General features: G+C 42.5%; 1 protein-coding gene across 4 annotated transcripts in view; it reads left to right on the forward strand.

Annotated features, from left to right (window-relative positions):
• Positions 1-15,140, forward strand: part of SV2B (synaptic vesicle glycoprotein 2B) — a 210,023-nt gene extending 194,883 nt beyond the window's left edge. For 2 of the 4 annotated variants that reach the window (XM_040493740.1, XM_040493739.1), the window contains exons 10-13: positions 557-690; positions 4,492-4,692; positions 9,350-9,509; positions 12,157-15,140. In XM_040493740.1, the coding sequence (XP_040349674.1) occupies positions 557-690; positions 4,492-4,692; positions 9,350-9,509; positions 12,157-12,340 (679 nt within the window). In that variant the 3' untranslated portion in view covers positions 12,341-15,140. The remainder of the gene's footprint in view (positions 1-556; positions 691-4,491; positions 4,693-9,349; positions 9,510-12,156) is intronic. The other 2 variants (XM_040493737.1, XM_040493738.1) reach the window with 1 other exon arrangement.
• The last annotated feature ends 8,903 nt before the right edge of the window (positions 15,141-24,043 follow it).

The raw sequence follows: 24,043 nt of genomic DNA on the forward strand, positions 1-24,043 counted from the left end.
GAGCCACTGAAGCAAGTGATCTTTCTTTTTTTAATTTTAATTTTATTTAATTAAAAAAAATTTAATGTTTATTTTTGAGAGAGACAGATGCGAGTGGGGGAATGGCAGAGGGAGACACAGAATCTAAAGCAAGCTCCAGGCTCCTAGCTGTCAGCACAGAGCCCGATGAGGGGCTCAAACTCAGGAATGGTGAGATCATGACCTGAGCTGAAGTCGGTCACTTAACTGACACTCAACCTACTGAGCCACCCAGGTGCCCCAAATGATCTTTAAAAAAAATTATTATTATTTACATTCAAGTTAGTTAACATACAATGTAGTCTTGGTTTCAGGAGTAGAACCCAGTGATTCTCCTACATATAAGATCCGTATGCTGAAAAGCACAGAAAGCTTATGAAATAAATTGAAGAAGACACAAAGAAATGGAAAAACACTCCATGTTTCAGCACCTTTGGTTTGAAGTTCTCCATTTTCTGCCTTTCTGTGCTTTTGATTTTGGTCTCAAATCTTCTTTCTGCCTGGTTGAATCACTCAGGGGCTAATGTCTTTCCCACAGGTTCACAAAGATGTACTTTAAACACGTACTCTTTGAGGACACATTCTTTGATGAGTGCTATTTTCAAGATGTTACATCTACTGATACCTATTTCAAAAACTGCACCATTGAATCAACCACCTTCTACAACACAGGTAAGGACATGGGTGGTGTGGGTGCACTGGGTCAAGGGTCTTGGACTAGTCTTATCTAAGACACGATAGTCTCAGTCATAAGCTTTAGGGGTCGGTAGCAAGGTATTTACAGATGTGACTACTGAGTCTCACTCAGGTTGGAAAAATGGGTTCTCACCCTAGGTATGAGAGACCCTAGGTATGGCATGGATTAGTTGCACAGTCTTCGCCGATGCATTTATTTTGTCTGCATGTTTTATTTAAAAAAAAAATTTTTTTTTTCAACGTTTATTTATTTTTGAGACAGAGAGAGACAGAGCATGAACGGGGGAGGGGCAGAGAGAGAGGGAGACGCAGAATCGGAAACAGGCTCCAGGCTCCGAGCCATCAGCCCAGGGCCTGACGCGGGGCTCGAACTCACGGACCGCGAGATCGTGACCTGGCTGAAGTCGGACGCTTAACCGACTGCGCCACCCAGGCGCCCCATGTCTGCACGTTTTATTGCACGTGAAGCGAGAAACAAAAGTTTGGGTGAGCGCTCTAGTCTCGAGGAGACTGATGATATGTGCTACAGGTCCTCAGCAGGAACAAAATATAACACAGATGAGGGGTGCGTGGGTGGCTCAGTCGGCTGAGTGTCCTGCTCTTGATTTCGGCTCAGGTCATGATCTCACAGTTCATGAAATTAAGCCCTTTACATTCTGACAGCCTGCTTGGGATTCTCTCTCTCCCTCTCTCTCTGCCCCCTCCCCCTGCTCACACATGCTCTCTCTCTCTCTCTCAAAATGAATGGATAAAGAAGATGTGATATGTGTACACACACACACACACACACACACACACACACTGGAATATTACTTGGTGATGAAAAAGAATGAAATCTTGCCATTTGCAACAACATGGATGGAACTGGAAGGTATTATGCTAAGTGAAATAAGTCAGTCAGAAAAAGACAGATATCATATGTTTTCACTCATTTGTGGAATTTGAGAAACTTAACAGGTGATCATAGGGAAAGGGAAGGAAAAATAAGATAAAAACGGAGAGGGAGGCAAACCACAAGAGATTCTTAAATACAGAGAACAAACTGAGGGTTCATGGGGGCCTTGGGGGGTGGGGAAAATGGGTGTTGGGCATTGAGGAGGGCACTTGTTAGGATGAGCATTGGTGTTGTATGTAAGTGATGAATCACGGGAACCTACTTCCAAAGCCAAGACTACACCATATATATCGTATGTTAGCTAGCTTGACAATGAAGTATTTTAAAAAATGTAATTTTACTTGATTCTTTTATTTTTTTTAATGTGGCTACTAGAACATTTAAATTTATGTAAGTTCACATCATACTACTATTGAACCGTGCTAGCAAATACAGTTGTAATTACGTATATGAGAAATTATACATGTGTAAAGAACATCTGGAATTGTCTTTAATATTAACTGACAGAGGCTTTGTTAAATAAAACAAGATACATCCAAAAAAATAATTAAAAAAATAAATAAACAACATTAAAAAATAAGGCACAGATGAAAACCCAGGGTTCCAGGAAGGCTGCATTTTACGTACACGGAGTGCTCTTGAAGACCTCGCAGAATTTGAATCTTGCAAAATTCAAGAGTCATGTTCTCACAATAATGAAGGAAAAGGAAAAATTGTATGTTTTCAAGGTTTGTGCATGAAGTAAGAATATTTTAATGATAAGATGATAAGAATATTTTAAAATCGCACCATTTCAGATTTCCGTGATTAAAAAAAAGTTCACAAAATCCCACCAGGCCACCTCTCCTTGTTACTTTTACTACATCATACGTTAACATACCAGGTCAAGTTGGGATGTAGGGAAACTACCTGAGTTTTACCAGGGGCTCCACCTACATTGTCTCCAGTGAGAAATGCGTGATTATTCCCATCTTATAGACGAGGAAACCCAGGATTACTCATCTTGCCCAAGGCCACAGGGAGCTTGGATTTATTCCTTAGTTGTTTGGCTCTGAAGTCTGTCATCTTGTCACTGAACTCCATGCATCATGCCATATCAGTGCATTCTTCCTGGCATCAGCACCAGGGTTTATGCAAGAACATCTTTTTCTTCTATCAGGTCAGCCTCAAAAGGTTCAATGTCTGGCCTCCAAATATCCCTCAGTCTCTAAATAATCCATTATGAGATTTACCTTCCTAAATTATTTTTTTAGCCTGAACTTAAAAAAAGATGAGAGCTATACATTTCCTATTCGTCATTAAAACCTGACGAATCTTTTAGTTTCTTCTTTCAAGAAGAAAGTTTTTTAAGTTTATTTGTTTTGAGAGAAAGAGAGACAGAGAGAGAGAGAGAGAGAGAGAGAGAGAGAGAGAGAGAGCGAGCATGAGCACAATCAGGGGAGCAGCAGAGAGAGAGAGGGAAAGAGAGAGAATCCCAAGCAGGCTCCGCCCTGTCAGCACAGCGCCCAATGCGGGGCTCGAGCTCACGAACCGTGAGATCATGACCTGAGTTGAAACCAAGAGTTGGACACTTAATCAACTGAACCACAATGCGCCCCTCTTCTTTCAAGCTTTAATGTTGCCTCCTTGTTTGTGTACTCTTACATGGGGATTTCTGAGAACACCTGTAGTCATGAAATGTCGGTGGGCTGGGAAGTGATGGAGATAATCAGGTGTAATTTTCTAATTTTGTAGGAGGGAGTTTGGGAAGGTTAAAGAGGGTCCGCAGCAGAGCCGGTTCCCGAAAGGCAGGTTTCCTGAGAGCCCACGTAGGCGATCTTTCTGCAAGAACAGTTGGTGGTAGAAGGTGCCGGAAGACTTGGGAACTAGTTTTAAAGCAAATGGTTTATACTTTTTAAAGACTTTATGTTTTTGGACATGATTTAGGTTTACAATGAAATTGGAAAGAAGGTACAGAGATTTCCATGTAACTCCTACCCCACCCCCCTCCCCGATTATCAACATCCCCCTACTAGAGGGGTGCATTTGTTACCATTGATGAACCTGTACTGGTATATCAGGATCATCTCAAGTCCAGAGTTGACGGTAGGGATCACTCTTGATGTTGAGCATTTTATGGGCTTGGACAAATGGATGATGGCATATATTCATCATTACCATGCCATATAGAGTATTTTTACTGCCCTAAAAATCCTCTGTGCTCTCCATAATCACCACCCCCTGCTTCCCATCCTGGACACCACTGAGCAGATGGTTTTTCTTTTGAAGAATGTTCAGGTTTCTGCGTGGGCTCTGGACCTAATTCTCTCTCTTTTTAAACATTTTTTTAATGTTTATTTATTTTTGAGAGAGAGAAGACGAGCTGGGAAGGGGCAGAGAGAGAGGGAGGCACAGAATCCAAAGGAGCCTCCAGGCTCTGAGCTGTCAGCACAGAGCCCGACATGGGGCTTGAACTCACGGACCACGAGATCATGACCTGAGCCAAAGTCAGATACTTAACCAACTGAGCCACCCAGGCGTCCCTGGATGGAATACTCTTGTCTTCTGCTTCCTATAAGCTGGTAGCCTTGGACCTTGGTGTCATCTCATTGATAGAAACAGGCTGTTCTGTAGCCTGAGAGATGACATATTCAGGCATGTCTCTCAGTGAGTGTTCCTTACATTTTCCTTATAGGAAGTTGAAGCCGTCCTTACATTTGTAGAGTTTCCTCTCTTCATTCATACCTGGCCACATGTCGCCTTGACTTTGAGACTGTCTGATTGCCAGAGGCTTGTGGCAGTCTGCCCATGGAAGGGGCGTGACTTCATCCCTTCCTCTGCCCCATCTCTCCCCAGCCCCCCCGTCCACTTGCCACGAACCAAAGGTTTCCTTCTCTCCCCAGACCTCTACGAGCATAAGTTCATCAACTGCCGGTTTATCAACAGCACCTTTCTGGAGCAGAAAGAAGGCTGCCACATGGACTTTGAGCAAGATAATGACTTCCTGATTTACCTCGTCAGCTTCCTTGGCAGCCTGTCTGTGTTGCCTGGGAACATCATTTCTGCTCTGCTCATGGACAAAGTTGGAAGACTCAAGATGATCGGTGAGTAGTCAGGCATGCCGCCTCTCCTCCAGTAGGTAAGGACGGTGGCTTTCAAGCGTAATAAAGAAGCAGAGTTTTTTTCTTTTCCTTGAAGAAATCTCCCACTGGAAACCAAACAGATGAGACGGCATCTGCTGGTGTAGGAGCCGAGGGGGCAGGCATGTTTCCAAAACCCCAGGACTCCACGGAGACAGTTTGAGACCCACGGTCCAGGTCAGGGAGTCCTCTTTAATTTCCTGACTGAGCGATTCTTTGACAGTCATGGTATTAGCACTTCAGTAAGGATATTAAATATATCCGCTCTACCCACTGTGTATGATTATTGTCAGAAAAACATATAAAGTGCTCTTAGATGAACATCGATTCATTTGCAGGCTTTAAAATAAATTGCATTACTTATTATTATTTAGTAGTGTTAACACTTGGGCTTTGGAGATGGACAGAATTGTGTTGGAGTCCTCCTGAGGCTTATTTGACTTTGGAAATGCTCCTTTATTTCTCCAGGCCTCAGTTTCCTTATCGGTAACTGTAACTGGCTGGCACATCGTGTCGCCAGAGGATCTCACAGTGCTTGGTGCACACATGGTCCTTAAAAATGGTGGCAGCATTCACGTACTTTGCTTCACTGCACCAGGATCCCCAGAAGTTTGCTACAGAAACAAGAACCAAAAAGTACACACCCAGAGCCAGGAAAAACATACATTAGAATATATATATTGGCAGCCCAGGGTGGGGCCCAGAACAACACATGGATTCACATGTCACGAAGGGTCTGCTCTAGGGTTGCAGCTGATCAGGAAAATTAATACCAGCTCCCTAGCAGTGGAGTTCAAAGGCAAAGAAAATAAGTCACGTCGTTTTGTCAGAGAAGAACAAATCAATCAGGTAGATCTTGGCAAGGGAATCTTTTCCTGATGTTGGGCTCATATTGAATATTGTTGTTATAGAGGAGCATAGATATTTGGAAGGGTAAGCACAAGACATGGCTGTGATTTCAGCTTTTTCTTTTTTAAGTTTATCTATTTTGAGAGAGAGACAGTAGGAGTTGGGGAGGGAGAGAGAGAGACAGAGAGAGAGAGAGAATCCCAAGCAGGTTCTGCACTGTCAGCTCAAAGCCCGATGTCAGTTGAACTCATGAACCATGAGATCATGGCCTGAGCCGAAACTGAGAGTTAGACGCTTGACCGACTGAGCCCCCCCAGGCGCCCCAGCATGAGTTCAGCTTTTTAGGTGTGTGGTGAGGATAGGGTCATCTCTAGGCCTGGAAGATTGAGCTGTCTCCTGTGTACTGGTTAGACCCGAGTCCCCTGAGGGAAGGACAGTGTTTTCTAACTCGGGCAATGCCCAAGCTTTTCTGAGGAAGGGGCTACACCACGCATAAGACCAGTGGCTGGGAGTCAGGTGACCATCTTGGCCAACATTCTCTTTATGAGTCTGCACACCTTCCTTTCCTTCTGCGAGCTTATATTACACAGTTGTTAAAGTACTACCTCTGTTTGCTCCAATGAGATAAGGCATGTGAGCATAGGCATGTGACATTTCTGCCCTTCTGCCACTGGCCTCTTGAGTCCCAGGCTGAATAGTGAATCCTGAGGTTGAGGCCTGGGGTAGCCCGGGACGTCTTTGGGAAGGCAGGGCCTGTGAGGAATGGGGTGGGTGCCCATGTGCAGGGGCGTGGCTCACTGCCCAGAGCAGGCACGTGTTCCCCAATGGAGACAGCGGGAAGGTTGGGCCCCGGGGAGAAGGCAGGACAGCGAGAGAGCAGACATCCCCTTCACCGCTACTGAAGCTCTCCTTAGCACTGTGAATGTACCCCAGATCAAAACTGATTTCTGGCATGCTCCCCAAATTGGATAACCGGAACTAATATTTCTCATTCCTTTAAAAAAAATTTTTTTTTTCAACGTTTATTTATTTTTGGGACAGAGAGAGACAGAGCATGAACGGGGGAGGGGCAGAGAGAGAGGGAGACACAGAATCGGAAACAGGCTCCAGGCTCTGAGCCATCAGCCCAGAGCCTGACGCGGGGCTTGAACTCACGGACCGCAAGATCGTGACCTGGCTGAAGTCGGACGCTTAACCGACTGCGCCACCCAGGCGCCCCAATATTTCTCATTCTTTATGTTCTACACGTTTTTAAAAAAAAATTATTTATTTTAAAAAAATTTTTATTAAAAGTTTATTTATTTTTGAGAGATAGAGAGAGAGGGTGCAAACAGGGGAGGGGCAGAGAGAAAAAGGGAGACACAGAATTCGAGTCAGACTCCAGGCTCTGAGCTGTCAGCACTGAGCCCGGTGCAGGGCTTGAACCCATGAACCATGAGATCATGACCTGGGTGGAAGTCAGGTGCTTCACCAACCATGCCACCCAGGCTCCCCTATGTTCTACTCTCTTATTAGCATCTGTATTTTGTTTCTCTGGTTCTGTTGAGAGCTCAGACCGTTCTTTCTTTGATCTTTAGTAGAAAGCCTGGCATGCCGTGGACCAACTGTGATATTATCAGTGCGCAGCAGTAGATGCTCAATAAATGTCTCAGTGGCGTGTGGGTGACCTGTTTTGAAATAGCCTTTCCATGAAAGGAAATGACTATTTCCTCAAATTCCCTGCAGAATCTGCGAGGGCAGAGTTTGTCCTGTTTGCGATGCTGTGCTGTTTCCTGGGCTGAACTAGCGTCTTGTTAACAAGGGTAGAAGTTTTCCTCATGAGACCGTTAGTCCTCGTGTATTCATTCAATAAGCAATAATTTATGCGGCGCATACTCTCTGCCAGGCTGTGCGGTAGACAATGAGAACACGGCGGTAACTGAGACAGACACTGTCCTTATGCTCACAGAGCAAATGATCTATTGGGAGAGAGAGACAGAAACTAGAAAGTTCATTTAACGAGCACTTACGAAGCACGTATTATAGGTCAGGCTTTGTGCCAAGCATTTTGTTAATATTAACATATTTAACACTCGAAATAAACCTGTGAGGTAGGTACTGTTTTTGCCCACACTTTACAGATGGGGAAAGTGAGGCAGCACAGAGAGGTTATGAGACTTGCTCAGTGTCACGCAGGGGAAGCAGGAATTTGAACTCAGGCCTCTCAATCACAAGTGAAAGGAATTAACCAAGGATCTATAGGGGGCCACAGGGATCTACGGTAGGATTACCTAACATAGATGAGAGGCCAGTTCCTCAACTATCACTTGATTCATTTGACGGTCATATTTTGTATTCAACAAACAGCTGTCAACATTTATTGTAAGCCAGGTGCCATGGCTGGCCACTTTGAGGGAGGCATGCGTTTAGGTGATAGGGTTCTCAAGTAGATGTTTGTCTCCTTCCTCGCTGTTTGGAAAGAGATTACAAGGTGACCAGCTCACAGCCCTACCCCCTCCCAGAATCAGCAGAACCCAGGCGATGCTTACCATGTCCCCGCTCATCAGCAGGGTTTGGCCTCAATCTTCGCAGCTCCAGGTCTGAGTGTGAGATTCCAGGCAGAGGCCCCCCGGGAGGCACTTGTTGGTGAGACCAGGCCCCCAACATGGCTTCTTGGCAACTGGAGAACCTGTCTTCCCCACCCCCACCTCCCCCCCACCCCCGGTTGCCTGGTGGGGCGCCTTGGCCTGTTTCCCAGCTGGTAATTTGCATGCGGCTTTCTTTCTTTCTGCTAACCATTCTCACTGCATTTCCAGCCAGACCCCTGGTCTATGCTGTGCGTCTACTCCACACTTCCCAAGCTCTTCTGGGCTGGGCTGGGCAGGTTGGATTTGGGCATGGTTTGACACAGCCTTCTTTCAGTGGGACCTCTTATCATTAGCTGGATCAGCCAGAGTGCTGGTGGGAAAAAGAAGCCATCCCAGAGAGTTCTAGTGAAGAGACTTTATTGATGGGATGTGACTTTTAGAGGGGTGGGCAGGGCTATGGGAACAAATAAGGGAGATGAGGCACCCGGATGCTAGCAGAAGTGGCAGCAGTTTCCGCCTCTAGGGTTACAGGGGAAAAAATAGCCCAGTGAGAACTGGAACCATGGAGGTGGAGGCTCCTGGAAGGAACCACAGTCCTGTGGGGGCTGCAGCCATCACCAAAACGGGGCTTATAAATGGGATGGGAATTGGGAAGAAACACTCCAACCCCTCTCCGCTCCCAGCTGACAAGGTATTCAGTCTCTGGGGGTAGCTTCTCAGGGCACAGGGCAGGGCTGAGAAGGGCAGGTCAGATATCTGGGCCGGAGATGGGAATAAATGAAGAATTAACAGCCGGCCTTTCAGGTTCTCTTCGGCAGCCCATTGATGGTTATGCTCTCAATAGCAGGTAAGCTCCACGAGGTGGTTTTGATACTCATGTATCTCAGGCACCCAGAACAACGTCTGGGACATAGATTTTCAACTAGGGCCCCCTCTGGCTCATCCCCAGTAATTCTGGGCTGGGCAGCACCACAGCATGAGGATTTCAAAATCCTTCTCGGGGGCTAACTCTGGTGACATGACCCAAGCAGAAGGCTCTGCTCCCATGACCGGAGCACCACGTTTGGGGCCTCAAGCTGTGCTTTCTCCGTGTAGAGATAGACCTGTTGCACAGGCTGCACCTGTGAAGGTGGGAGAAGGGGAAAAACTGGTGGGTGACAGTCTTGTCTTCATTTTTTTCTTCTGCCCTTGACCTCCCCCTGTAGGTGGCTCCATGCTAATCTCCGCGGTCTGCTGCTTCTTCCTGTTTTTCGGCAACAGCGAGTCTGAGATGATTGGCTGGCAGTGCCTGTTCTGTGGGACCAGCATTGCCGCCTGGAATGCTCTGGATGTGATCACGGTGGAACTATATCCTACCAACCAGAGGTCAGTTCTTCCCTGGGCTTCCCTCTGGGAGTTGTTTGGACTTCTGTGGCCAGAGGTCTGCCCGTTCCAAGATCCTCCGTCGCTGCCATCTTGGTCTTCCGGGTGTTTCGTGAGCAAAGCATCTCTGAAGCTGTTGAGTTTCTCCTGTAGGGGGGCCAGCAGAGGCATGGAGATGAGCAGGCTAAAGCCTGATAGGGTGGGGTGGGTGGCTAGATACAAAGGACAGGTGCGAACCATGTTCAGGAGAGAGGAATGAGGGTGACACCGTATGTGTCATGCAATCCAAAGAGAGGTGAGAATAGGCCTCTGTTGGGAGATATGGGACAAAGATGAGGAACTAGATAAACAAAAGGTAGATGAGAGGTAAGGGAAGATAAAGGTAGGGATGAGGCATGATGGTCTAGGGCATGTGCAGAGAACATGGTAGGGAAGCCCAGCATTTACTTTTATTTTGTGCAAGCCATATGAGAAGAGTCCTAGTTTAAAGGTGTAGGGTCAAGGCCATTACGTAGCAGTTATTTCTCATTATGGAGAAGGAGTTGTGAGTTTGAAGGGTAGCAGGTAAGTGGTCCTGTGGTCACAAAGGAGTGTGAAGAGGGGGAGCCAAACCATAAGAGACTGTTAAAAACTGAGAATAAACTGAGGGTTGATGGGGGGTGGGAGTGAGGGGAAAGTGGGTGATGGGCATGGAGGGGGGCACCTGTGGGGATGAGCACTGGGTGTTGGATGGAAACCAATGTGATAATAAATTTCATATTAAAAAAAAAAAGGAGTGTGAAGTGATACGGAAGGCAGGTGAATGAAATTCTGAAAAATATCTTAATGATATTCTCCAAATGGGTGACAGAAGTGTTGGAATATGGATAGCATCCCATATTTGGAGCCCCCCTCCCCTGAACCAAAGAGCTTTCTAAGCTTTACAAAAAATAAGAGGAGGAAAAATTATCATTATATCAACAGTATATGATTTTACATCTATGAAACTCAAGACAACTAAAGAGACTGCTATAAACAATAAAATAATTTGATAAGGTGGTCAATAATAAAAGTAACTTAGCTGCATATGGAATTTACAAATATATCACCACATTTAAAAACAAAATTGAATTCCATTTAATAATAGAAGAAATCATAAAATATCTAGGAATCAATTTGTTAAGAAAAGTGAAACACTTAGGTTTCACTACCAGCCAGAGGTCAGTTCTTCCCTGGGCTGTATGTGGAAAAAACCACACAGCTTTACTGAGAGATAGAACAGGAGACTTACATATATGTTAAGATACACCTTATGAAATTCTAAGTAGATTTAATCTTACAAATCTTTCAAATCTTCTTTAGTTTTCTTCTAACTTCAAAGAGTCCATTCAAAATTCAATGAGATATTTTCCCCCTCCCTCTGGAAACTTGGGACAACTTTGGAAATTTCATTTGGAAAAAATATGCATGTGAAAATACCCAAGAAACTTCTGAAAACCAGAAGATTGGGACTGAGGGGCTAGTTATCCACAAAATGATCAAAAATTATAAAAAGAATTTAAGGTACAAAAATGTAGGCACCTTCTTGATAAACCTGTGGTATGAAATATATTAATAAAAGAACTATTTTACTTCAGGTGAAGGAAGACGGTGCTGGGAATATAGTCTCTGTGTACAGACGGAGTCAAGAAAGGGTAGATGGTTCCTAACAGTTACCACTCAGGGGGCACCTGGCTGGCTCTGTCAGTGGAACCCACAGCTCTTGATCACGGGGTCTTGAGTTTGAGCCCCACGTTGAGGGTAGAGATTACTAAATAAATAAATAAATAAATAAATAAACTTAAATATATAATAGTTACCCCTCAGAAGTGTGACTGAGGGATAATAATTAGGATTAGGCTTTGCCATGGGTGACAGAAATCTCAAAAAAATGCAGCCTTAGGAAGACAGACATTTCCTTTTTCTCTCCTGTAGAAGTCCAGAACAGGCACTGCAGGCTCTTTTTATCCCTTTCATGAGCTCTGCCAGGGGTCCAAGAGAAGACCATCTCCATTCCAGGAAGTGGGAAGGGAGGAAGGAAGAGAAATGGAAGGGAAGAGAGCAAAAAGTACCACTCACGACACCTCTTAAGGAAATTTCTCGGGAGCTGCCACTTGCACCTACATCCCATTGGCTAAAACTTAGTCACATGGCCAGACTCTGCAGCAAGGGAGTCTGGGAAATGTAGTCTATATTTGGAGAAATGCTATTTAGGGACACCCAGCAGTGTCTGCCACAAGAGGGTCCGGGTGTTATTAAGGAGGAACGCTGATCCTTTCCGCCTCGTTCTCTCCATTTGTTTCAGTGTTTCACGGTTTGCATGTACTACCTGTGACAATTTCAAAAAGAGATAACATTAGAAAAGAGAAAGAAGTTTTAAGGAAACACTGTAGGATGTGAATAGTGGTGATCGCCTTTTAGTGGTGGAGTTATATAAGTTTGCATCTTTATGTTGTTCTGTATTTCCACATTTGATTTAAATGAGAATGCTTCCTGTTTAGGAAAAAAGTTCCCTTCCACACCTTCACTGTACCTTCTCTCACAACAAGGAAAAGAAAGGACCCATGGTCCCGCTCATCTAAGGAAGTCTGGTTTGACTTTCACGATGACTTACTTTCTTCTTCTTTTACAGGGCCACGGCCTTTGGCATCCTCAATGGATTATGCAAATTTGGAGCCATCCTGGGAAACACCATCTTTGCTTCTTTTGTTGGGATAACCATAGTGGTCCCCATCCTTCTGGCTGCTGCCTCTCTTGTCGGGGGTGGCCTGATCGCTCTTCGACTGCCAGAGACCCGAGAACAGGTCCTGATGTGAACACCCTCTGGGGAAAGAAAATGTTGGAAGAATCTTATCCAGGAACCTTCGATGCGCCCACGCTTCCTGTCTGTCACTGTCCAGAGGACACTGTCTGGCGAACTCAGGAGGAGAAGTCGATTTTGGGACTCCTAGTTTAGGATCCATTTCAGCTGTCAATATGCTTGTAACTCAGGTGACTGATTTGGGGGTGTCCTGAATCACCTTTACAATCCCAGAGCTGTGTTCTTGGCTTCGGGTCTCCCCGGCCCAGAGCAGGGGAAGAGGGATAACACCTTCCAGAGGGTGCACACGCTGACCAAGGAGTGTGTGTTCCCCAACGGGGAGGTGCGAGGACTTATTTGCATTTCAGAATGAATTTGAGGGTGAGAAACATTTAAGCTCCTCCTCCGTAAAGTTCCTTGGAGCCCAATGACCTAGCAAACTGACTTGCCAGGAAATTAGGGTCATATAAATAGTGGGCTTGAAAAACAGGATACTTATATTTTTGCACTGAGAAGTGTCACCGGTCATATGTTCCATTTGAAAATTGGCACAATAGCATTGAAGATATTCTAATATAGAAACCCAAATATTTGAGCAATATCTATAGAAATCTACTCACCTCCCACCAGGTGGCCTAAGTTTCCCATGATGATCAAATGGTAAATTTAAGGATGCTATTTATTCCTGCTTCGATCTATTCAAAGAGACTTAGGTATCCTGTAAACTAACTTTGTACATAACTATATTCGGATTTAATTTGCGGAAGTGGTATCTGCAGATATTTGCCAGAATTTTAGCCATATTTTGGGGGGAGTTGGCGTTTGAGGTCCCAGGAAATTGGGTCTGATTGAATGAAATGCAAGCACAATATCTTATAGCCATTTAACTTGCTGTCAGGAGGATGCACTCGGCAAACTCACGTTGTACAGTTCATTTAACCCAGGCGCTGTTCTTCGTGTAGGTGGAGTAGATACTTTTCTCTCTTACACAGATCACTTGTGAAACTCAAGTTCGCCAACGTGGGCCCCGGCATTTGACGTGGCTGCTCACCCGGAAACAGTGTGAGAAAGGGTTTCTGGCCCTCCCTTTGGAGACGAGAATAAAATGCAGCGGACAACAGGGGCGATTGAGGGAGGGAAGTGTAGCCACAGTTCTCCAAAGCGTAAATTCTTTCTGTTTCTTTCAACTGTAAAACACGATCCATGTTTGTTATCACGGCAGGAGAATGTGTCCCAGTTCAGGACTTTTGAAACAGATGTCACTGGCATGGGAATTAGGGAATGTAGTGGATGTCAAAGATGTTTCCCTTCCGTGTTCCAACAGAACTCTTTCCTGAGACCCGTTTGGAGCATGAACCGGGGTGGGGAACCTAGGAAAATACTGCTTTGGACAAAGATCAGCAATAGACTCAAGTCTTGACAACACAGGAAAGGAACGTTTCGGACACCAGAACTGTCTAGCATGGAAGGACGGTGAGCTATGAGCTCATGCCCCTGGGGGTGAACTGGCCGAGGCCAGGAGAGTATCAGTTTGCAAGAACTTGTTGTTTAAGTTGATTTCCAGTGTTCTCAGTGCTGCGAATGTCATATGTTCCCCACCAGAAATCTCCAAAAATTTAAACAGGATAATGATGACCGCATGGAGTGTTTGGTCAGATTTAGAGAAACGCTTGGGCCCCACGATAGCTTCAGGCCATCTTTCTGTTATTCTCTGGAGTAACAAACAGGTCAACTGAAGGAAAGAGTAAATATTATGAAACCTTTCTACCCTGGAACTGAGATCAGTTTTAATGGTTAAAATGTTTACTCTGGTTCTCTTGTCCCCTACCTCTTTCTTCACTGTTCTTTTTTTCCTGCCCAGGGAAGGAAGACATCTTAACGCTGATTTGATACCCTGATTCCCCCAAATATATAAACATACTATTGTGGATTAACGTTTCTCTGTGTTTTACAAGAGGTACCTAACGTAAATGCTACACTGATCATGAGAAGCCCCATGTAACATAGCTGTAATATACTTTCCACTGTAAACTGGAGGTGGTCACATCCTTTGTAACATTATTCTTCAATGGGATACAATTTAATGAGCAGCTGCCGGTTAAGAAATTTAGAAAGCATTTAGCGTCTGCATTTCTAGTGAAAATGGATCTTGCACATTTAACATCTGATTCGTTTTTAAGTGTTGAGGTGGCTGCCATTATTTGGGGGTCACTTCTGTATTACCTTTATGGCTCCTTCAACTGACCACCTAGCCAACCAAGGGCAATTCCAGTCTCATCCATCACGTAAGCCTTTGTAAAGGGTGCAGCCATGCCCTGCAGCCTTTCCTCTTGAAGAATTGCCTGGCACTGGTACCCGACCACTTCTCAAGTGCAGTCATTACTGCTGAGATAAATGCGTCTTTAAAAATAGTCTCTGTGGCAGGTCATTGGGGGTGGGGGGCGGGGATCATGCACAGCATATCTGGCCAGGCACTTCTTTTTCATTTTGCATTCCACCTGGAGAAACTACCGATGGCATCCTTGGAGAGTAGAAGGATGAAGCTCTCCTTCGTTGAACGAAACTGTTCCCAGTTCATGATGTATTTTATGATGCTCATTTTGGGAGTAGTTACTTTTAACAGCCTCCACTGTGTTGTGTTATCTCCCGATGCTGATTTTTGACCTTCTGTTTTATTGGAAATAATTAGTGAAAGGGGTGTGCCTATTTGTGAAGTAGCACATGCACCCGAGCTCATAAATAACCACATCCCCAGGATTCCCCGTGACCTTGTATTAGCTCATTAAAAATAATAATAAAAATCATTGTAAACAAACCTTTAAGAAGTGAGACTAGAGGTTATTTCCAGACACTAAGGTTTCTTCTGGATTCCTAAATTGATGGGATCAGCTGGGGTTGGCACACTGAGACTCCTTTCCTTCAGCTTTCTTAATTTGTATAACGCAAAGGTCAAATGATGTGACCAAGGTGACACGTAGTGCTGGGAGTGGGCTACCAGGCCTATGGCGATGTTCTGTCTATAGTCCTGGAGTTATCTCTCAGTCATCGAATCTTTGAGGAATGGGACAGTGTGACAAACATTTACCCTCCATTCCTGGAGGCCATTCACCGAAAACTCATGTGATAAGTGAAGGATCAGTATACGTATGAAATGATTGGTATTATTAATCCATCTAGTCACTCATTCTTCATTTATTGAACAAATCCTTACTGAGCCCAAACTTTGTGCCAGGCACCTGGGAATCCAGTTGTGAAAACTCTGGTCATGGTTCCTGCCTCCTGCTTCCTACTACTTACAAGTGGGCAAGATGGTTATTCGGTTGGCCATAAAAAAAAAAAAAAAGCACGATGATCTTATCATCAGTAAAATACACCTTTTGTTTGTAAGAGGATTCTTACTTTTTTACCGGTCAACCGTGGATTTCAGAATGCCATTGTTTGTTTGTTTTTTCCTGTTTCTCTTTTCTTCAAGGAGTGTGCTATTTTCTCATCTTTATAAACCCGGTAAGGGAAGAGACAACAAACACCCTTGCTCATTTTCTACAGAGCTTAATCAGTTTTTACTTAATTGACTTTACAAATAGTTGTACATGGAAGAAGGGATGGGGGCCAGGAATGCAAGCTGGACATTGGTTCATGGGCAAGTCTCCCAGTAGTCCCTGGAAACATGTCTCCATTTCCATGGTTGGTCCTTTGATGACACACAAGTGAAAACCCACAAGCAGGTGTAGAAAACATTTATAAAAGTTAAAGTTGTATTTCTCTCTTGGATTGAGGAGTTCCGCAGGAAAGAAAGCCATGGCTGGTATGGCTGCTTTGTGATCTTGTTACTGGGAAAAGACTCCTGCCTTTAGGCTTCTGAGTTTTTAGTGCAGTTTTCCATGAGGCTGCCTCAGGGACCAAGATGGCAGTCGAAGGGCTGGTGCTCATGTCCACAGTTCAGGCAGGAAGCAGACAAAAGGGCAAGGGGCAAAGGGACCTCACCTGCCAGCTAAGCCAGAGTCCCTCGAAACTATTCTCTTAGATGCGTCTTCCAGTTGCTTCCACATATATATTCATCGGCCTCCCTTAATATTGCAGGGGAGGCTGGGAAATCTACCATTTACCTGGGAACATTGCCACACTTTGTCCAAACTAAAGGAGCAGGGGAGAAAGGATGGGTGGCTCATGCTTCTTGAACTTTTCTGTGTATCAGAATCACCTGGAGGGGCATTCAACCTCACACTGCTGGGCTCCACCCTCAGCTGGGGTGGGAACGGAGACTATACATTTTTAACAGCTCCCAGGTGATGTGGATGGTGTCACCCTTGGCCATATTTTGAGCAGTGCTGAAAACCTGCCCATTACATTTGTTGGGGAAGCTCTATTACCCTGGTAATTTAAATCCAGCCCAACCAGAAACTCACAAAAACTAGCAGCTCATGAAAAATGATCATCATCTTTCTTAAAGTTCAGAGACAGTCCATAAGTGGCAGTGTATCAGTAATTGAAGAGCATCAGTGAAAATATTCCCTTCCCTGGAAACTGCTTGGTTTCACTCAGGCCTTGAACTTGTGAGCCCATGTCTGTTTGTAGGCCTCTATTTTCTAGGCTCAGGAGAGGGTGGACACCATTTCACCTGGGGTTGATGAGCTCTGTTTTGACTCTTTCCATAAGGTAATGATTTTTACAGACACAAATATATTTGTGGCACATTCTAAATTTTTTTAATGTTTATTTATTTTTGAGAGAGAGAGACAGACAGACAACAAGTGGTGGAGGGGCAGAGAGAGAGAGAGAGAGAGAGAGAGAGAGAGAGGGAAACACAGAATCTGAAGCAGGCTCCAGGCTCCTAGCTGTCAGCACAGAGCCCGACGCGGGGCTCGAACCCACAAACCCTCAGATCATGACCTGAGCAAAAGTCAGATGCTTAACCAACTGAGCTACCCAGGCACCCCCCTTTTTAAACAAATTTTTAAAAAATTTTTGGCACATTCTAATCCATTAGGCCTTCTATTGGTACTCTACTATACTAAAAGCTTTTTTCTATGTAGGGGTGAACAGGCAGTAATAAAGACGTACCTAGGTGTGAACCTGACCTGCTGACAGCTAACCTGAACTTGGTTTGGAAATGTCTCTTGAAAAAGTGAAGCGATTTTTCCTTTAGATAAGAAAAAGGCAGAGTGGGATAAAGTCCTTCACTTAGAGCTCATTCAACATGTATTTACAGAATGGCTCTTGTGTGTCCCGTGGTGTACCAGGTCCCGACCTTTAGGTGGTCCCCCCAACCCCTCATCCCCATCCCAAGCTTTGTGCTTTTGTGGGTAGCTATGTTGTGTTCAGGTGCAGCCGTAGGAACAGTTTGGAAATAAATCCCACAGAGCTTTTGCATATGAGGCAAGCTTATAGCACATATTGATTAATTAGCAGAGTATGGGGGAAGGCGGAGAATTTTTTATTTTTATTTTTTTATTTTTTGCGGGGAGGAAATTTGTATGCATGGTTTTGGTGGCAGCAATGCGGATTCTAAGAAGATTTTTTTAAATTTTATTTTTTAAAATTTACATCCAAATCAGTTAGCATATAGTGCAACAATGATTTCAGGAGTAGATTCCTTAATGCCCCTTACCCATTTAGCCCATCCCCCCTTCCACAACCCTCCAGCAACCCTTTGTTTGTTCTCCATATTTAAGAGTCTCTTATGTTTTGTCCCCCTCCCTGTTTTTATATTATTTTTGTTTCCCTTCCCTTATGTTCATCTGTTTGTCTCTTAAAGTCCTCATATGAGTGAAGTCATATGATTTTTGTCTTTCTCTAATTTCACTTAGCATAATACCCTCCAGTTCCACCCACACAGTTGCAAATGGCAAGATTTCATTCTTTTTGATTGACGAGTAATACTCCATTGTGTGTGTGTGTGTGTGTGTGTGTGTGTGTGTGTGTGTGTGTGTATCACATTTTCTTTATGCATTCATCCATCAACGGACATTTGGGCTCTTTCCATACTTTGGCTATTGTGGATAGTGCTGCTATAAACATGGGGGTGCATGTGTCCCTTCGAAACAGCACGCCTATATCCCTTGGATAAATACCTAGTAGTGCAATTGCTGGATCGTAGGGTAGTTCTCTTTTTAGTTTTTTGAGGAACCTCCATACTGTTTTCCAGAGTGGCTGCACCAGCTTGCATTCCTACCAACAATGCAAAAGGGATCCTCTTTCTCCACATCCTCACCAACATCTGTTGTTGCCTGAGTTGTTAATATGAGCCATTCTGACAGGTGTAAGGTGGTATCTCATTGTGGTTTTGATTTGTATTTCCCTGATGATGAATGATGTTGAACATTTTTTCATGTGTCGGTTGGCCATCTGGATGTCTTCCTTGGAGAACTGTCTATTCATGTCTTTTGCCGATTTCTTCACTGGATTATTTGTTTTTTTGGGTGTTGAGTTTGATAAGTTCTGTATAGATTTGGGGTACTAACCCTTTATCTGATATGTGATTGCAAATATCTTCTCCCATTCTGTCAGTTGCCTTTTAGTTTTGCTTATTGTTTACTTCACTGTGCAGAAATTTTTATTTTGATGAGGTCCCAGTAGTTCATTTTTGCTTTTGTTTCCCTTGCCTCCAGAGACATGTTGAGTAAGAAGTTGCTGCGGCCAAGATCAAAGAGGTTTTTGCCTGCTTTCTCCTGGAGGATTTTGATGGCTTCCCATCCTACATTGAGGTGTTTCATCCATTTTGAGTTTGTTTTTGTGTAGGGTGTAAGAAAGTGGTCCAGGTTCATTCTTCTGCATGTCGCTGTCCAGTTTTCCCAGCACTTGCTGAAAAGACTGTCTTTATTCCACTGGATATTCTTTCGTGCTTTGTCAAAGATTAGTTGGCCATACGTTTGTGGGTCCATTTCTAGGTTCTCTATTCTGTTCCATTGATCTGAATGTCTGTTCTTGTGTCAGTACCATACTGTCTTGATGATTATAGCTTTTTAGTTTAGCTTGAAGTCTGGGATTGTGATGCCTCCTGCTTTGGTTTTCTTTTTCAAGATTGCTTTAGCTATTCGGGGTCTCTTCTGGTTCCATACAAATTTTAGGATTATTTGTTCTAGTTCTGCGAAGAATGCTGGTGTTACTTTGATAGGGATTGCATTGAATATGTAGACTGCTTTGGGTAGTATTGACATTTTAACAATATTTGTTCTTCCTATCCAGGAGCATGGAATATTTTTCCAATTTTTTGTGACTTCTTCAATTTCTTTCATAAGTTTTCTATAGTTTTCAGTGTAGAGATTTTTCACCTCTTTGGTTAGATTATTCGTAGGTATTTTATAGTTTTTTTGTGCAACTGTAAATGGGATTGATTCCTTGATTCCTTTTTCTATCGCTGCATTGTTGGTGTATAGGAATGCAACCGATTTCTGTGTGTAGATTTTATATCCTGCAACTTTGCTGAATTCATGAATCAATTCTAGCAGTTTTTTGGTGGAATCTTTTGGGTTTCCATATAGATTATCATGTCATCTGCGAAGAGTGAAAGTTTGACCTCCTCCTGGCCGATTTGGATGCCTTTTATTTCTTTGTGTTGTCTGATTGCAGAGGCTAAGACTTCCAATAATATGTTGAATAACAGTGGTGAGAGTGGACATCCCTGTCTTGTTCCTGACCTTAGGGGGAAAGCTCTCAGTTTTTCCCCATAGAGGATGATATTAGCATTGGGTCATTCATATATGGCTTTTATGATCTCAAGGTATGCTCCTTCTATCCCTACTTTCTTGAGGGTTTTTATCAAGAAAGGATGCTGTATTTTGTCAAATGCTTTCTCTGAATATATTGAGAGGATCATATAGTTCTTGTCCTTTCTTGTATTGATATGATGAATCACGTTCATTGTTTTGCGGATATTGAACCAGCCCTGCATCCCAGGTGTAAATCCAACTTGGTTATGATGAATAAGTTTTGAAATGTATTATTGGATCCGGTTGGCTAATATCTTGTTAAGGATTTTTGCATCCATGTTCATCAGGGAAATTGGTCTATAGTTCTCCTTTTTAGTGGGGTCTCTGTCTGGTTTTGGAATCAAGGTAATGCTGGCTTCATAGAAGGAGTTTGGAAGTTTTCCTTCCATTTCTATTTTTTGGAACAGTTTCAAGAGAATAGGTGTTAACTCTTCCTTAAATGTTTGGTAGAATTCCTCTGGAAACCCATCTGGCCCTGGACTCTTGTTTTTTGGCAGATTTTTGATTACTAATTTGATTTCCTTAATGGTTATGGGTCTGTTCAAATTTTCTATTTCTTCCTGTTTCAGTTTTGATAGTGTATATGTTTCTAGGAATTTGTCCATTTCTTCCAGATGGTACCCATTTTATTGGCATATACTTGCTCATACTATCCTATTATTGTTTTTATTTCTGTTGTGTTGGTTGTGATCTCTCCTTTTTCATTCTTGATTTTATTTATTTGGGTCCTTTCCTTTTTCTTTTTGATCAAACTGGCCAGTGGTTTATCAATTTTGTTTAATTCTTTCAAAGAACCAACTCCTGGTTTTATTGATCTGTTCTACTGGTTTTTTGTTTGTTTGTTTTTTGGTTTCTATAGCATTAATTTCTGCTCTAATCTCTATTATTTCCTGTCTTCTGCTGGTTTTGGGTTTTATTTGCTGTTCCTTTTCCAGTTCCTTAAGGCATAAGGTTAGGTTGTGTATCTGAGATCTTTCTTCCTTCTTTAGGAAGGCCTGGATTGCTATATACTTTCCTCTTATGACCGCCTTTGCTGTGTCCCAGAGGTTTTGGGTTGTGTTGTTATCATTTTCATCGGCTTCCATATACTTTTTAATTTCCTCTTTAACTTCTTGGTTAGCCCATTCATTCTTTAGTAGGATGTTCTTCAGTCTCCAAGTATTTGTTACCTTTCCACATTTTTTATTGTGGTTGATTTAGAGTTTCATAGCGTTGTGGTCTGAAACTATGCACAGTATGATCTCGATCTTTTTGTACTTACTTAGGGCTGATTTGTGTCCCAGTATATGGTCTATTCTGGAGAATGTTCCATGTGCACTGGAGAAGAATGTATATTCTGCTGCTTTAGGATGAAGTGTTCTGAATATATCTGTTAAGTCCATCTGGTCCAGTGTGTCATTCAAAGCCTTTGTTTCCTTGTTGATTTTTTGATTAGATGATCTGTCCATTGTTGTCAGTGGGGTGTTGAAGTCTCTTACTATTATGTTATTACTATCAATGAGTTTCTTTATGTTTATGATTAATTGGTTTATATATTTGGGTGCTCTCACATTTGTTGCATAAATGTTTACAACTGTTAGGTTTTCTTGGTGAATATACCCCTTGATTATGATACAATGCCCTTCTGCATCTCTTGATAAGTCTTTAAAGTCTTGATTGTCTGATATAAGTATGGCTACTCTGGCTTTCTTTTGTCGACCATTAGCATGATAGATGGTTCTCCATCCCCTTATTTTCAATCTGAAGGTGTCTTTAGGTCTCAAGTGGTCTCTTGTAAACAGCATATAGATGGATCTTGTTTTCTTATCCACTCTGTTACCCTATGTCTTTTTATTGGAGCATTGAGTCCATTGACGTTTAGAGTGAGTGCTGAAAGATATGAATTTATTGCCATCCTGATGCTTGTAGTGTTGGAGTTTCAGGTGGTGTTCTCTGGTCCTTTCTAATCTTTGTTGCTATATATATATGTATATATATAATTTTTTTTTCATCTTTTCTCCCCTCAGAGAGTCCTCCTTAAAATTTCTTGCAGGGCTGGTTTAGTGGTCACAAGCTCCTTTAATTTTTGTTTGTCTGGGAAACTTTTTATCTCTCCTTCTATTTTGAATGACAGCCTTGCTGGATAAAGAATTCTTGGCTACATATTTTTCTGATTCAGCACACTGAATATATCCCACCACTCCTTTCTGGCCTGCCATGTTTCTGTGGATAGGTCTGCTGCAAACCTGACCTGTCTTCCCTTGTAGGTTAGGGACTTTTTTCCCCTTGCTGCTTTCATGATTCTCTCCTTGCCTGAGTATTTTGTGAATTTGACTATGATATGCCTTGTTGATGGCTGGTTTTTGTTGAATCTAATGGGGGGTCCTCTGTGCCTCCTGGATTTTGATGTCTGTGTCTTTCCCCAGATTAGGAAAGTTTTCTGCTATGATATGCTCACATAACCCTTCTACCCCTATTTCTCTCTCTCTTCCTCTTCTGGGACCCCTATGATTCTGATGTTGTTCCTTTTTAATGAGTCCCTGATTTCTCTAATTCTTAAATCGTGCTCTTTTGCCTTCATCTCCCTCTTTTTCCTGCTTCATTATTCTCCATAAGTTTGTCCTCTGTGTTGCTGATTCTCTGTTCTGCCTCAACCTTCCTTGCCGCTGCGGCATCCATCGTGAGTGCAGCTCCGTTATAGCTTTTTTTACTTCATCCGGACTAGTTTTGACTTCTTTTATCTCCACAGAAAGGGATTCTAGTCTATTTTTGACTCCAGGTAGTATTCTTATTACCGTGATTCTAAATTCTGGTTCAGACATCTTGCCTGTATCTGTGTTGGTTAAGTCCCTGGCTGTCGTTTCTTTGCGCTCTTTCTTTTGGGGTTAGTTCCTTTATTTTGTCATTTTGAAGGGAGAAAAGGAATTAATGAGGTAGAAAAATTGAAACTAAAAAAAGTTATAATTTAAAAAATAGTAAAATTAAAAATTAAACACACACACACACACACACACACAAATCGAATAGATGATGCTAGATCCTAGGTGTGTTTTGTTCTGGGTGTTGAAAGTGGTTTGACAGAGTAGAGAAAAAGAAGGGGGGAAGGAAAAAAAAAAGGAAACCGTTTGAGAATTTGAAAAAATGAATTCACTGAAGTAGACTAAAATGAGATGATGAGGGTAAAATAGAATTTGAAAAAATTTACACAAAAGTAAAGACTATAGTAGAAAAAAATTAAAGAAAACTATTTTTAATAAAAATTAAAAATAAATATGAATTTTTTATTTTTCCGCATTTAAGAAAAAAGAAATTAAAATGAGAAAAAAGATAAAAAAAGAAAAAAGAAATCGTTTGAAAATTTGAAAAAAGTGAATACACTGTAGTAGACTAAAATAAAATGATGGAAGTAAAATAGAATTTGAAAAACTTTACATAAAAGCAAAAAATATAGTAATAAAAATTAAATAAAAATATTTTTAATAGAAATTGAAAGTAAAAATGAAGTTTTTCTCTTTCTGCATTCAAGAAAAAGAAAAGAAATGAAAAAGAGAAAAAAAAGAAAAAAGGAAATTGAAAATTTGAAAAGGTGAATGCACTGAAGTAGACTAAAATAAAATGATGGAAGTAAAATAGAATTTGAAAAAATTTACACAAAAGTTAAAAAATATAGTAACAAAAATTAAAGAAAAATATTTTTAATAAAAATTGAAAATAAAAATGAATTTTTTCTCTTTCTGTATTCAAGAAAAAGAATTGTAAAAGAGAAAAAGAAAATAGAAAAAAAAAGAAAGAAAATTGAATAGATGAACCTACTAACAGATTGAAGTAGGACTGAAATTGCTTCATTTTCCCCTAGAAGTCAGTGTATGTAGTGCTTTATGGTCCATAAACTAAGCCAGCGGTGAGACTTGTGTTCAAGAGCGAAGTTGGCCCGGTTGAGCGCGGCTCAGTGTAACAGCTCCGCTCTCCACTAGATGGCGCTGCTAGCCTACTGGGGTGGATTGTTGCCGCGCTCTTAGGTGCGCGTGCGT

Source organism: Herpailurus yagouaroundi, unplaced genomic scaffold (assembly GCF_014898765.1).
Source record: "Herpailurus yagouaroundi ecotype Mexico unplaced genomic scaffold, PumYag 185, whole genome shotgun sequence".
In the NCBI taxonomy this organism is placed as follows: Eukaryota; Metazoa; Chordata; class Mammalia; order Carnivora; family Felidae; genus Herpailurus; species Herpailurus yagouaroundi.